Genomic DNA, 13,985 nt, shown 5'->3' on the forward strand with positions numbered 1-13,985 from the left:
ATCTCCTATGCTCCTCCAGCGGCCCACCCCAGTCCCTTACAAACCTAGGCTCAACAGGGTAGGGACAGCAAAGTTTAAAGCAAGTTTAGATTCCCCCTGTGAGCCTTGTTACAAGGATTCTGGAGATTTCTGAGGAGTCTGACTCCAAGGGTGCCCCGCTGCCCCCACACAGGTGTAGGCTCTGCTCTGAGTCTTCCTCATGGTGGGAGCAGATTAAGAGAGAAGGTGAGATGGTCACGCAGGCAATTTAACAAGACCCAAGAAGCGCCCTTTCCAAGCAGGGCCACTTCTCCAGTAGAAACAGCTTTAAATTTGTATCATGGAAACGATGCTTGGATTCGAATGGCTTTCCCTGGCTTCATGTTGAGGGCAGCAGTGCTAACTAGCGAGGTCACTAGCAGTTTGGGATGCACCTGCCTTAAGGAGCTCTCATTTATTCCCCTCTTCCTAAATCTCACCTCCCTTCACTACAGGAAAGGAAAAAAAAAAAAAATCAAAGGAATCCTCTGGGCTTTGTCAAAATGTCCTTTGCTGAGACCCGGTTGGCTCTTTGCTTCTCCAAGAGTGGAAGATGCTGTGCACACCAGCACTGACTTAATCACTCGACAAGGGCTCTCTGCCCTTCAGTGTGTGGGAACGGGGCCCCTCTGAAGAAGTGCTAGAAACTGCAAACATGATGTTTGGATGCAAAACCACCATTCGACAGGCCCGTGAGGGGAGACAGCTTTAGGTTGCAACACTCCACGAAATGTCCACATTCTGACTTTTAAATACAGGCGATCAGGCTTGCGACACAGAGAAATAGGTAAGTTTGGGAAATCAGAAAAAGAGGTATGATTAAAAATACACACAAAATTAGACTATGTACAGTGGAATTAGGCCAAAGCTTTGCCTAATTGGTGCCTGAAATGTATAATCTGTCAGGAGCCAAAATGGGAGAAAGAGATTTATTTTAAGGTTATTTAAATTTAGATAATATTAACCCTAAATCTGTTAAATCCATGTTTCTTTATTAACTGGGGGTAATAAATTGATTCTGCCTAGAAACAGGTCCACAAAGCATCCATGGCAAGAAACTCTCACCTAAGTGTTAGCAGATAAGGACAAGTCCCACCTCAGAATCACAGTCCTTTACACAAACCGCAGGTTCCAGCACTCCTTCCCCAGGAACGCAGAACCCGGATTGGACCGCTTGAGGAATGAGCACACGAGGGGGTCGGGGTTGGCAGGGGGTGGGGGGGAAGCAGGGCTTCTTTGATCCTCCCCAATCACCGGCATTAATCCTGTTTCTCACACAGCTGGGTTTTGTCTCTAAAGTTTGATGCCTCCTTTTCTCATCCAAATCTTGTGAGCCATTACACACTGCAGTAAAGATGGCAGGGTTCCCCAGGTCAGCTTGACATCTGTGGGGGTTTGAGGATGATGATTCTTCTTCTTTTTTTTTTTTTTTTGAGGATGAGGATTCTTAATGTTAGAAACTGCACCAAGCATCCCTGCTAATTCCTATGTAACAGCCAACGTAAGGAGGCCCCATCTTCCCTCCTGTGGAGGATCTGTGCTCACTGGGTTCACACTGGCCCTCTCCCTGGGTCCTCTGGTGTGGGTGTCAGCTGACTGCCGCTACCCTGGCTACCAGAGAGGGACAGAGGCAAGGACGCCAACCCCTCTGTGGACCCGGCAGACGGCCCACCTTGCAATTCTTACAATCCTCTCCTGGCCACTTAGTTCCAGGATCTGGAAGGTTTTACTAAAGTGGGGCCCCAGCACTCGCTGCAGGACCTGGAGGAGGAGGAGGAAGGCAAAGAGAACAGGAGAAGGTGGACACAACAGAGCACCTGCAGACAGAGAGGTGCTGAGCTCTGGCCTGGCTCCTTCCAACCTCTCTAGAGTCTCCAAATCTGACACTTACTGGGAAATTGGTAGGCCCCCCTTTCAAACCTCCCAAGAATCACAGAGCGGGAGGGGTGGCTGAGGACTGGGCCACACTACAAAGGACCCCAGACCCCAGACTTGAGGACAAGGTGGGATTTGATGGGAGAAGAGTAGGAGACCAGTACCTTTGGACTTCAAAGGCAAATAATCAAAGGGCCACAGTAAAAAAAAAAAAAAAAAAGAAGAAAGAAGAAATAAAAAAGGCATCAGTACATCCATCAGCCGTGACAGAAGTTTCCCGTGGACATGAAAAAGGAAGCCACGCTCAGGAATGCGACGTGGGGTTTGGAGCAGCCTGTACACGGGACTGGGAGCCTTCCAACCCACACCCAAAGCTGCTGGTCCTTTTACACAAAGCACTTGCATATCAAGGAAAGAAGCTGATTTTTTTTTTCTCGCTTTCACACACCGCATCCCAGTTTTTAAAATCCTATTTTACAAAATGCATTGTAGTCCGTGTGCTGATACAGGGCAGCTAACGTAAAACTCGGGAGACTCATTCAGAACCCTGTCCTGAGGCAGGAAGAGGCCTCCCTGCAGCTGCTTGCTGCACCAGGCCCTCGCCCGAGGTTGAGGGGGCACCATGCAAGCTGCAGGCCAAGATGAGTGTGTAGTGCTGGTGAAAAGAGTACAAGTATGAGCTATCTCACAGAAGGTAAGCATTAACTGGTTCGTCTACATGACGCTGACCCCTGCCCTGCTGAGATGCTGGGACAAGGGCTGTGGCTTCTCTGGGTCAGGGACATGTATCTACAGGGAAAAGTGGCACCATTATTTCCCACAAGGCTCCTGGCAAGGACGGGCAGTCAGCCCTGACCTCTGGGGCCTCCAGGATCCCCCCAAGCCCCAGGCCTGTGGAGGCAGAGTTTAAAAAACAACAACAATGCAAACTTTTTTGAGAAGTCTTGTTGAACCCTGATAAGTCTTTTAGGGTTATTCTGCTTCATGGAAAGTGTTTCTTAGTTTTTCCCACGGCCAAGGCTGGGCACCGGCTACAGACGGCGATGCGTGGCTGGCTGCCGGGCTCTGCATGTTTGTTTTGCTTTTCGACCTTGGCGATGCCGGCCTCCATCCCACTTGAGTATTCGGAACGCAAGATTTCAGCAAGGCGGTGGTGTGTACTGTGGCTCTTCTTATGAAGGTCAGGCCTGAGGAACAGTAACAGCAGAGGGGGGAAAAGAAACTTTATTATTTTTTTCCTTCCCATTGGAAAGAGGCTGAGAGCAGCTGGTTCCAAGACTGTGGAACTGACATTTTTGTATTAACAGAAGCACAATCCCTTCAATAGCGCCTGTTTTGATATTCTATGCACTGGAAGATTAGATACGGCGCTGACAGATTTTCATAACGGTGGCAAAATATCATGGCATTTTTAAAAGTGAGGCTTTGTTCTATGTTGTTTTCATGGAAAAAAAAGAACGATACACACTCATACTCTGATGGCAAACGAAGTGTATGATCCAGCTGTTTGCCAAAGGATGGGGGGAAAACCCGCCTGAAAACTCAACAACATTTCAGCGGTGAGAGCTCACCAGTGGCTTCCTGCAAGCGAGCTCCGTGCAGTTCAAAGCGATTGGCCTCCTCCTGACAGCGACAAAGAGGCCAAACAGGGAAGGCTGGCATGTCAGTCACAGATACCTCTTCACTGACCGAGGACACTCAAGTAAATATTTCTGACCTCAAAAACCCCAAATCAAGGGTGTGCAGGGGCAGCCGGGTCCGTGTCTGCACAGCAGCCAAAACGGCAGCCCTCAGCTGACCACAGACATGGGGCAGCTCGAGAGGGGTCTCCCTGCCCCCAACCAACTCAGAAAGTGCCCAAGGCTGAAATGAAAATCAGTCTCCGAAGTTGAATCCTAATAACTGTTTTCAAGAGACAGCAGCTTACCATTTGATCAGAAGATCAGAGGGAGATATTTGTAGAAGTTCAATTGTACACGGGAAGAAGGATTATGAAAATGGAAGAGTAAATGTTTCTTAGGACACGATATTAAACCCAAACAACAATACCAGAAACTCATACTGTTATGTGGGCCATTCTCTCAACCTCCCAATGGTGGTGTCCTGGGGTATCATGGTGTCTTGGGGTTCTTACAAAAGGCACATCACCCTCTGTGACTTACAGTTACAACCTTTTCTTTGTAAAAATTAGAGATCGACTGGACTAAAGCTATGCTCAAAATAAACATAATGGAACTCCTTTAAAACTGAACAATTAAAAAAAATAAAACTGAACAATTAGCAACAGGACTAATTTATGCTAATAAACAGATGAGGCTCTAGGATTCTGTGACAGTGTCATAAGTAGGCTCTAGGATTCTGTGATGGCGTCATAAGTAGGTTAAGGCAACTACACCTAATTACAGGCACACTCCACGAGGTGGGGTTCAAGCAACAGTGCAGCTAAATCCGTGGTACAGTCAGAACATGGTTTCCTACCATGAGACACAGGGGGAAATACAGTCACATTTTGTTGGGAAAAAAGTTAATTTAAGGATAATTACGAGCCCATATTTAAGCGTTAGAATTTACCATAAGGGTGCCTGGGTGAGTCAGTGGCAATACTTAGCGAGATTAGGAATATAGAGGGAAGCGCTTTCCGGGTTCCACATAATCTCATATAATCTCTGCTTGGATGATGGAGGTGTGATAGCACCCTCCTCTCACAGATAAGGAACCTACTCTGGAGGAGCATAAGTACTTTGCCCAGGACCATCTAGCTCCTAGGTGAGAGGCAGAGATGCAAACACACACCAGAGGGACTCGAGCCCACCGTCTTTCCACCAGGCTGCTCTGGTCCAGGGGCGAACAATGAGGAAGGCCAGCAGGATCAAAGGTGACAAATACTACGATTTGACACAGGAGAGTCCTGTGCTCACACAGGAATGCCACAGGGGACAATGGGGGCTGAATGTGGGTGGCAGAGGAATGCAGAGCAAGGCTGTCTCAGCTTCAGTTTCCTCATCTCAACAACAGGATGACACTTAGAACAAAGCTCAGAAGTGATATAAGGGTTTAATAGATACACAGGCTGCTACCGAGCATGTGGATTTTGGTCAATCAGTTAAAAACGAGGAAACTGAGGTCCAGAGGTGCCAAGCAACTCCCGTAAGGCCACACAGGAGGCAGGCCAGGGCACTTCTGCTTACAGCCCCCTCTCCTAATGGGGTGGACATTGTGACCCAGGTGGGGCAGTGGACAGTGTGGCCCACTGTCCCCGGCGGAGGGCCGGGAAGAGGAAGGACACAGGCCTGCAGTTGGGAGCACTCAGCATGTTCCAAAGCGAAGGCTGCCAGTTCTCATGCTTGTAGTTTATTTTTAGTCGGGTTACATGACAGGCGGAGTGAAAAGGTTCTGACAGGAAGAAATGCTGCTTCTTCCCCTTTTGAAGCCAGGTACTCACAATGTGTATAATTTTAAATGTAACAACCTAAGTTTCAAAATATGCAAAATTTCAGTCAAAATATCCTCCCCAGCATAAGCTCTATCACTGCAGTGATCGCTCCTGCCACAGCTAAAGCAGAATATATAACCAGAACCCGACTGGAGCGATTGATACCCTAACCGCCGACAGAGCAAGCACGGCTGCAAGGGGGCATACTCCCTGCCAAAGGTGCTCGGTGGGGTAGCCTGAGCCCCCCAACCAGTGGCCCCACAGCCAGAGCGAAGACCACATGGACAGAGGCACCACGCAGGCAGGCACACGCGCGCGCGCACACACCCTGTCCCCTTCCCTGAAGCTGGGTCTTCCAGGCAGCAGAACATCCCGTCTGGTGGGCATGTTTATGAAGGATCTTCAAGTCCACACTGTGGTAGAGGACAGCACTGAAAGCATGTGTTGGAGGTGGTCTCGCTTAAGCCTTGCGCTCACCATCTCAAAATGTCCTAGCTATTTTATGATCTGCTTCTGGTTAATGTACTTTCAGCCTGGAACCCAAGACCAAACTCCGAGGCTCTTGGTGGTCCTGAGAGCAAGCAGCGTTTCACCTTCCAGACCCAGACTGCTTCCTCAGGATGAGGACCTCAGGATGAGCCTTGCAGAGCCTCGTGCTGTCAGAGCAGCAGGATCTATCTTCCCCCTCGGCCAGCTCCAGCTCGCTGTATGCTGTTCCTTTGTTCTGAGGCCCAGGGCGGAGAAGGCAAAGTACAGATGGGAAGGTGGAATGTTCTGAACCCAGGCCTGCAACCGTGTGCATGTGGGCTCTCGCTTCCTTCTCCTGCCAAGCTACAGTTCTCCCAGGGACTTGCCAACTTTCTTGCCCTCCTTGCCCTCCAAATACTCGAACCCCTCTCGAATGGACTTCCCAGTCCACCCGAGTAATCCCGCAGTTACCAAGCAACAGATCAGTTTATCTAACCACAGGGAGCTCCCTTGTAGTGAAGGCTGAATGAGCCCCCTCGGTCACCAGGCTGGATTACCCGGCAGGATGGGCAGATGCCACTTTCACTGCCAATAAGGTGAAATCACAGCCTAATTAGGAAATCAATATGCCTGCTTGGGTTACTGCTGCAGAAGAGGGGCCCCAGGACCTCCTCTCAGCTTTATCGACAGACTCACAGAGAGCCACCCCAGGTAGGAAGCCACCCCAGCCCAGGCTTGTGTTAGTGGTGTCCTTTTGCAGGACAGAGTGTTTCACTTTATTTTTTTATATTTATATACTATCCAGCCAATCAATGTTTTCTTTTCCATTTTATCGCTTTAAGGTCAGGCTCAGAAAAGTCTTCCTCATCCTAGCATTGAAAAATGTTCAAGCCTATTTTCTTTCAGTCTGCTACTCCCTTAATTCCATCTAGATTTTCTTCTGGTTTAACGATTCCTCCCCAACAGCTATCCGGTTATCCGAGACAGTCACTGGACAATAAATTTGCCCCCCGGGGACTCAGAATATGTCCCTGTCACACCCTTTAGGATGTTCAGAACACTTCCTGCAGGCAACATTTAAAGAGATGAGGATGACAGTAGCTAACGTTAATGAGGTCTACCAAATATATTAACACGTAACTGACACGGGGGTGGTGAAGGGATTTGAAGGCAAAAGAAGTCAAATCCAAGTCTTTCAAACTGGCCATGTGACTTGAATAGTAATTCTACCACACTCATGTGGCCCTTGGAGCAGGTCAGGTACTGTTTTTGGCACTTGACAAGTATTCAACTCACTTCCTTCACCAACGACCCCCATGATACAGGCACTGTCAGCAACCCCACCTTACTGGTGAGGAATCCCAGGCACAGGGAAGAGAAGCAGCATACCCAGAGTCACCAACCACTGACAGAAAAACTGGATCAGCCCCGAAAATCTGACCCCATGACGTGCACACTTAACTACCATCGTGAGTCCTTATCCAAACAAGAAGTCTCTTTCATGACATTTTTTTTAAAAGGGGGGTGCAGGGGGAGAGAGAATCTTAAGCAGGCTCCATGCCAAGCAGAGAGCCCAATGAGAAGCTCAATCCCACAACCCTGAGACCAGGACCTGGGCTGGAACCAAGAGTGAGAAGCTCAACCGACTAAGCCAGTCAGGTACCCCAAAATATTTTTAACAAGACAACGTTCATGTTATCTTAAAACCTCAGACTCTTGGAGGCCCTAACAGAGTACATCTTAAATGTAATGGTTGGATAACTTAGTTGAGAAACAGCAGTTTAAAAAAAGCACAATCTAAAAAAAAAAAAAAAAAAAAAAAAAAAAGCACAATCTGTTTCAGTTTCATTATAGACACAAACACAAATATGTACACTTGCAGAGGAAGTCTGAAGGGCACAAAAGATGTGATTCAATTTTAACTCGGATTGTGGGTTTATGGGTGATTTTTAAGCTTTTCTCTATTTCCTGAATTTTTACAGCAAACATGCATTATTTTTATAATCAGAAAAAAACTATATTTATTTTAAGAAAAATAAAATAAACCAAATGGTAGATTTTTGTCCTATAACGAAGTATCAAAGTATTTAAATCTTTTTTTTTTTTTCAAAGTATTTAAATCTTTACTTACCAAAACCTCTTTCCCTTTGGCTGGCTGAATGAGTCTGTGAAGGATTTTTCTCTTAAAATAGACACACAGAGGAGTAGTAAAATCTACTTACTTCTCTGATTTGAAAGTTGCTGCATGTAAGCCAATGACTCAGAGCCACGGTGAGGCCCCCACCAAGGACTCTGTAGGGAAGCAAGCCCCCGAGCTGTAAGAAAAGCTGGGATCTAAGTGATCTTGGTTGGAAACAGTGATGCTTTCAGATGGCTTGAGGTGGACTCAAAAGTTTCTACTTCCCACCTTGCTCTTATGGATGAAGGAAAAGTCAGCAATGTCTGAGCGGGGTTTTGGTGGCTCTCAGATGACAGTAAAAGTAACGTACAACTCCAGGGAGAATCTGACAAGCAGTCCCTCTGGTGCAACAAAGTAGTTCAGGTAAGGAATCAGGTAGCATGGGACGATAATTTTGCCTACACACTATTAAACCCAAAGCTTTCAGGTCACTGAAGAGCAACTGTATCAAGACTCCTCTAACCTCTGGATTCTGTTTTGGCAGAGATGTAAGCTGGTAGGTGGACCCTATAAAGGATGTTTTCTTTGTGACTTCTTAGCATCAAACCAACGCTAGCTTCTGTGAACCTATGAGGGCCCCAGAAAGCACCCCATTTCAGGGGAGCCTCCCTGTGGCAATGGACACTGCAGAAAAATTCCCGAGTGTGCCTTTGTGGACACGGGGATTCATAAACAGTGGGTTTCTGCCTTATGTCCAAGAACAAGACCCAGTGAAAAGCAGAAGACAACTCCATGCCCTGGGTTGAGGGCAGGCATGCTGCTAGGCCACACTGGCCACAAGCAATCAATACATTGACAGCATGATAGATCTGCCATCTGGCGGGCAGCACAATGAAAGGGAGGACAGAGATAATGTTTTGAGATAGCAGAGGCCTAAAAGGGAAGAATGGAACCAGAATCTCAGAATGGACAGGAACTTTGAGATTATTTACCTGAGTGACAGAAATTCTTAAAGCAGCTTTATCAGGATGCAGGCATAGACATCCCTGGGCAGGTGGGCAGCGCTGGGGAAGGAGGGGGTAGAAGCCCAGAATTCTGATGACTCTGGCTAGAATCCCAGCTCTGCCCCTCACCTAGCTGATGTCCCCGTGGAGTCAACTGCTTTCTTTCAGCTGAGTACCCCCCATGTCAGAAAGTGCCTCCACAGACACCTATGAGCATGTTAAGTGCTCTTTACACATTTTAATTCTCTGTGAAAATACCAAGATGGAGAAAAATCAAGTAGGTGTGGAAACAATTAAGCGTATTTGTAACTGGTAGGGCTATATCCTGAAAATGCTGTCTGAGATTGATAAGCTCGGTGTAAAATTGCAGCATCAAACCCCAGAGCTCAGCCCTCTGGGCCTGTCCTGTTTGACATTACTATGGATGCCTTGGATGATATTACGGAGCATATTTATCACATCTCCAGATGAAAAGCAGCCTGCAGGGACAGTTAACACAGGGGATGACAAAACACCTGCCACACCCTAGCAGGCCAAAGGGATGGGCCTTCAGCTAACAGGTGAAACACAACAGGGGCACAGGCAATGTCTTGCTCTTGAGGCCAAGCAGCGGGCTGGTCAGAACTATCACACGTGCAAACAAGATGGGGCTTAGTTGGCCAGTTTCAATCTAAGCCACAGGATGACCCAGATGACAAGAATGCGGGAGGCAGGGAGCCAAGAGGCCTGGATGCCTAAGAACACTTGCCCCTCCCTGTGAGGGGCAGGACACAGGGAGGGGCCCCACTACATTGTAAGCCCAGTCCATGCTGAGTCCCCCACACGCTCTTACCATCAACAGACCCAACAGCTACCATATCATTGTCCTCTTTTGTGCTGGTCAGTCTCTGCTGCACATTTGAGGAGTCTCATAAACCTGATTTTGTAAAGAACCTGGGCTGAGAGAAGAGCTGCTGAGATGAAGGACTGTGACCAGCTGAGGTGGCCCCTCCAAGGGAGAGGACCCTGGCACCTTCCCGCACGGGCTGTGCGACTCTTTCGGTTTGGCCGAGGCCTGATTTCTCCTCGTGCCAGTCTGCTCACTCACAAAAGGATTAAGTGAACTAATGAATCAAAGCGCTTCTCACAGTGCCTGTTGCGAAGGCCCTCATTAAATGTTGACTGTTATTGTTATTAACAGTTATGGAAAAGAGGAAAGGCGGGAGAGAAGGAGCCATCATCAGATATCCGACACCTGTCATATGGACCAGGGATGGCTTTGATCAACAATAACAACACCTTGTATTTTTGTGTTTGCAAATCATGCACATTCAGCATTTGAATCTCACAGAGACCACAGAGTGAAAATCAGACCAATGGGAAAATGAAAGTGGTCCAGTGGGGCTCATTTCTAGGAGCTCTCACAGTAAGCAGGGGCCACTGGGGAGGTGGTGGCCCCCATAGCCGGGAGGCCTAAAGCAGAGGCCTTCCAGACTGAGGAGCCACACAACAGGCAGCAACAGGCGGGTCAAGGGCGGGCTGTGGCGGAAGCACTGAGAAGATTCCAGGAAGCGCTCACCTCTCTTACAGACTCAAAGAGGAAGCAGGATGGGACACTGGGAGAAAGCAGCATTTGCTCCAGGCTCAGCACGGGCCAGCTGTTACACGGTTAGTACCTCCTCCCACTCCTCACAGCCCCATGAGCCCCACAGCACAGGTACACTGTCGCCAGGGCTGGGATCAAGCTCAGAACATCTGACACCAGCTCTAGGCTTCCCTAATCCACTGCATCCTTCTGCCTCTGGATCCGGAAGGAAGCCAGAGAAAAAGGGGGATCCAAATCCTCCCTGCCATCATCTCTTCTCAGAGATCTTTCAAGGTTAACTGCCCCACAAACTCAAAGCTTCTACCACCCACTCCAGTGGTCACCACTCTGATGGTTTCAAATCAAATTTTTCCATATACACAACCCAATGACCTCCTGCTTCAAGTCTGTTTCTTCTACTGCTATGGAGAGCAACTATTTGCACATAGAAAAATATGTGTAGCAAGTTCCAAATACTTTTTTCTTTGTCCAATATTAACTCTAGAAACTGGAAACTTCCACAAAGGGTACCAGCCAAGTGCTCAGAGGTGGGCTCCAGGCTCTCTCAGACTCGGGGCCACAGGATCAGGCCTGCCATGTCCACTGGGTTACTAGGGACCAGCCTTGGTCACAGGGCCCTGGTGAAGTCTCAGTGGGATATGCACATGGACTCAGCACAGCCGAGGGCACACAGAGGCCCCGAAGAGTCCCAGGCCCAGCTGCTGCTCCAGGGCGATGCTCAAACTGCATCCCTCTTCTGGATTACTAAGTACTTAAGATGTTACTCTCCATTTCAGACTGCTGCTGTAACGTCAGGGCCAGAATGAAGAGGACACCTGAAAAAGACCTGGAATCATTTCATTTAGGTGTAACAGGATGCAAAGACTCTGGCCTCTTTGAAGTAAGGAGAGCATGGAGGGGCTGGGGATGCATGCTTTCCTACTCAGAAAGGAACCCGAGGCCCATGGGAACAGATTAGAGGAGTGAGTCACCATAGGAAGGGCCAAGACAGGTCAGAATGACTAAAACTGAATCGAACCACATGGAGTGAAGGAAAAGCTAGGGTCTGTCACGTTCTTTCCTATTTTTTCAATGGAATAAACCACAAGAGCTCTGGGCAAGGCCAATCTAAAGAAGAGCTGGGCATCCTGTTGCATGCAGCCTCAACTGCCGTCTGCTGAGTCATGCTGGGCCAGCCGTGTCTCCCAACTCCAGTGGCTGGGAGGCTCCAACAGGGACCGTGACTGCCCAGCATCCTCCCAGGAGAGGCTGGCTGGGTTCCTGTTCTTTGTCGTTGGCCCTGACTGCTTGACTGAAAGCACAGCCTGTGTCTCCCACGGTCTGCAGGTGACCCAGGTGTGGAGGAAGAGCAGGGTCACCATGAAATCCCTCTAATCGCCTCATTAGCCAGGGGGGATGAGGATCTGTTTGTTCCACGAGGAGGCACAGGGCTGGTAATTGCATGGTGTCAGAGAGAAAAAAATAGTGGTAGAAGCAAAAGGCTTCTTCTGTAAAAAGCTGCATGTGCACTGCTATAATGAAGTCAGGCCACAGTACCTGGCAGGGAAGGAATGAAGACTGGGTGTGTAGCAGGTGAGCTGGGTAGAAGGGGCCAAGCCCTCCACCAGAGCCTGCGCCCACACTGTGTCACCTGCCCGGAGCTGCCTGTGAACGCAACTTGGCGAGCTCAAAACCAATAGGGGACTCGCCGACACACAGGCTCTGAGCGACAACTCTGCTGTGCTGTCTTTTCCACCAGAAGAGGCCAGGCCACCTTCCGCAGTACTTTTTCTGTCCCTGTCCCAGTCTGGACATACAAGAGTAGATTCTCTTTGGTACAAATGCCCCAAAGTGATAATCCAGTGTGAACATCAAAGTGACCCTTTTAGCTCCCAAACAGAGAGGCCAGTGGGACATACTTTCATGCACAACCAGTGCAGCCAGCACCTCACCGTCTTACTGTGTTAAGGACACCCCATCACCTGCTCCGAGGACCTGGGTCTAGGGACCTGTTAAGTTCATGACTCCATCCCACTCTTCATGACTCCAGGCTTCACTGAAGCGTGGTTGCCTGGGTTGGGGCCTGGGCGTCTCTACTGTATACAGCTCTCCAGGAGAGTCTGAGGGCAGAGTCTGCTCCCCTGTTCAACAGGACAAGCACATCTTTCTCAAGGTGTCATCTGGTGGTCCTCAGCTGTTTCTCTCTGGCCTTCAGGCTGAAGTCAAGCTATCTGGCCTTCCAGTGGAGTATCTGCTCTGGTCCCCTAGAGGCAGGGTCCTGACCTGGCTTATCCCTAGGCCTCCCCTACCTGTGAAGCCAGGGAAACTGTGTCAGAAGATGATGAACCCAATTCTTGTTCTCCCAGGACAGTCTGACTGAGGAGTGGAACAGGGGGCAACAGGGAGACAGCTCTGTAAAGCAAGTGTGCTCCCCGCCCACCCCCCTCCCCAGCAATTCCCCCACACAGGATTGGCTGTTTGCAGAGTTCACTAAAGAGGTAAGTAAGAGGTATTTACCTCTTTTCCTTATCTTTCCTTTCTTCCTACCATGCTCTTCCTCTTGAAATCACAGGGTGCTTTCATTTTCTATTCTCCTGTTCAAAACTATTCCCCGAGCATCCACTGTATACTAGGTACTATGGGAGGTGCTAGGAATGTGATGAGAAAAACCAGACAGGTTTCCACCGTGAGCTACACTTGAAGGACATAGACATGAACCACACAAACACCCACACAAACAGATGGCAGTCTAGGGTGAGGGGATGGTGGGGTGCTCACCTGGGCAGGCAGCCCAGAGAAGACCTCCTTGCAGAGGAACTGGGTCCAAAGATAAAGAGGAATGGCGAGAAGCCCAGGCCCTCAGGAGCTAGGCAAAAGCCCTGAGAGAATGGGGAAGTGGGGGCCATGCAGGTCCTCGGGAAGAGGGGGTCTGCTGTTGTCACTTGTCGGAGTCATTAGAGCCATGAGACCCAGAGAAAGGGTGGCCACAAGTGTAATGGGTGAGGGGTGTGAAAGCTCTTCGGCTCGGAGCACAGGTCAGAGGGGAGCAGAGTGGCCACAGACAACAGCTCCAGAAGGCCAAAGAAGATGAGGGGCCGAGGGCTGCCACTGACCGCAGCAGGGTTTGAGAAGTGGTATGAAGACACTTGTGCAAAGCAGCCAGGGTGATCAGCAGTTTTCAACGCTGCTGCAGACCAGAAAAGGAGAGATCTGGCCTGCATGTGGGGGGTGAAGACGCTCTCACAGAGATCCCCATGCTTTCAAGTGTGGCTTTTGTCTAGCCTCTGATCTCATGTTTGGCCAATCTGTCTTTTTTACAGAATGAAATCGAGAAAATTTTCACAGTGGGCAATATTCCAGGTTTGCCTTCAGCTAATTAAGTGATATTAGGGAGGTTGTAAATGCCACATAAAAATTGGCAGGCAAGCTGCTCCTAATGATGAGAATATTGCTTTACAGGGAAGTGCAGCTGCAGCTTCTTAATGCTCATCTTAGAGAGGACCA

At 48.9% G+C, this 13,985-nt stretch overlaps 1 protein-coding gene across 8 annotated transcripts in view; it reads right to left on the reverse strand.

Annotated features, from left to right (window-relative positions):
• Window positions 1-1,378: 1,378 nt before the first annotated feature.
• DDX31 (DEAD-box helicase 31) overlaps window positions 1,379-13,985 on the reverse strand; it is a 70,350-nt gene continuing 57,743 nt past the window's right edge. For all 8 annotated transcript variants that reach the window (XM_072778482.1, XM_072778484.1, XM_072778486.1 and 5 more), the window contains one exon: window positions 1,379-3,080. In XM_072778482.1, coding sequence (XP_072634583.1) covers window positions 2,876-3,080 — 205 coding nt within the window. In that variant the 3' untranslated portion in view covers window positions 1,379-2,875. The remainder of the gene's footprint in view (window positions 3,081-13,985) is intronic.

Source organism: Canis lupus, chromosome 16 (genome assembly GCF_048164855.1).
Source record: "Canis lupus baileyi chromosome 16, mCanLup2.hap1, whole genome shotgun sequence".
NCBI lineage: Eukaryota > Metazoa > Chordata > Mammalia > Carnivora > Canidae > Canis > Canis lupus.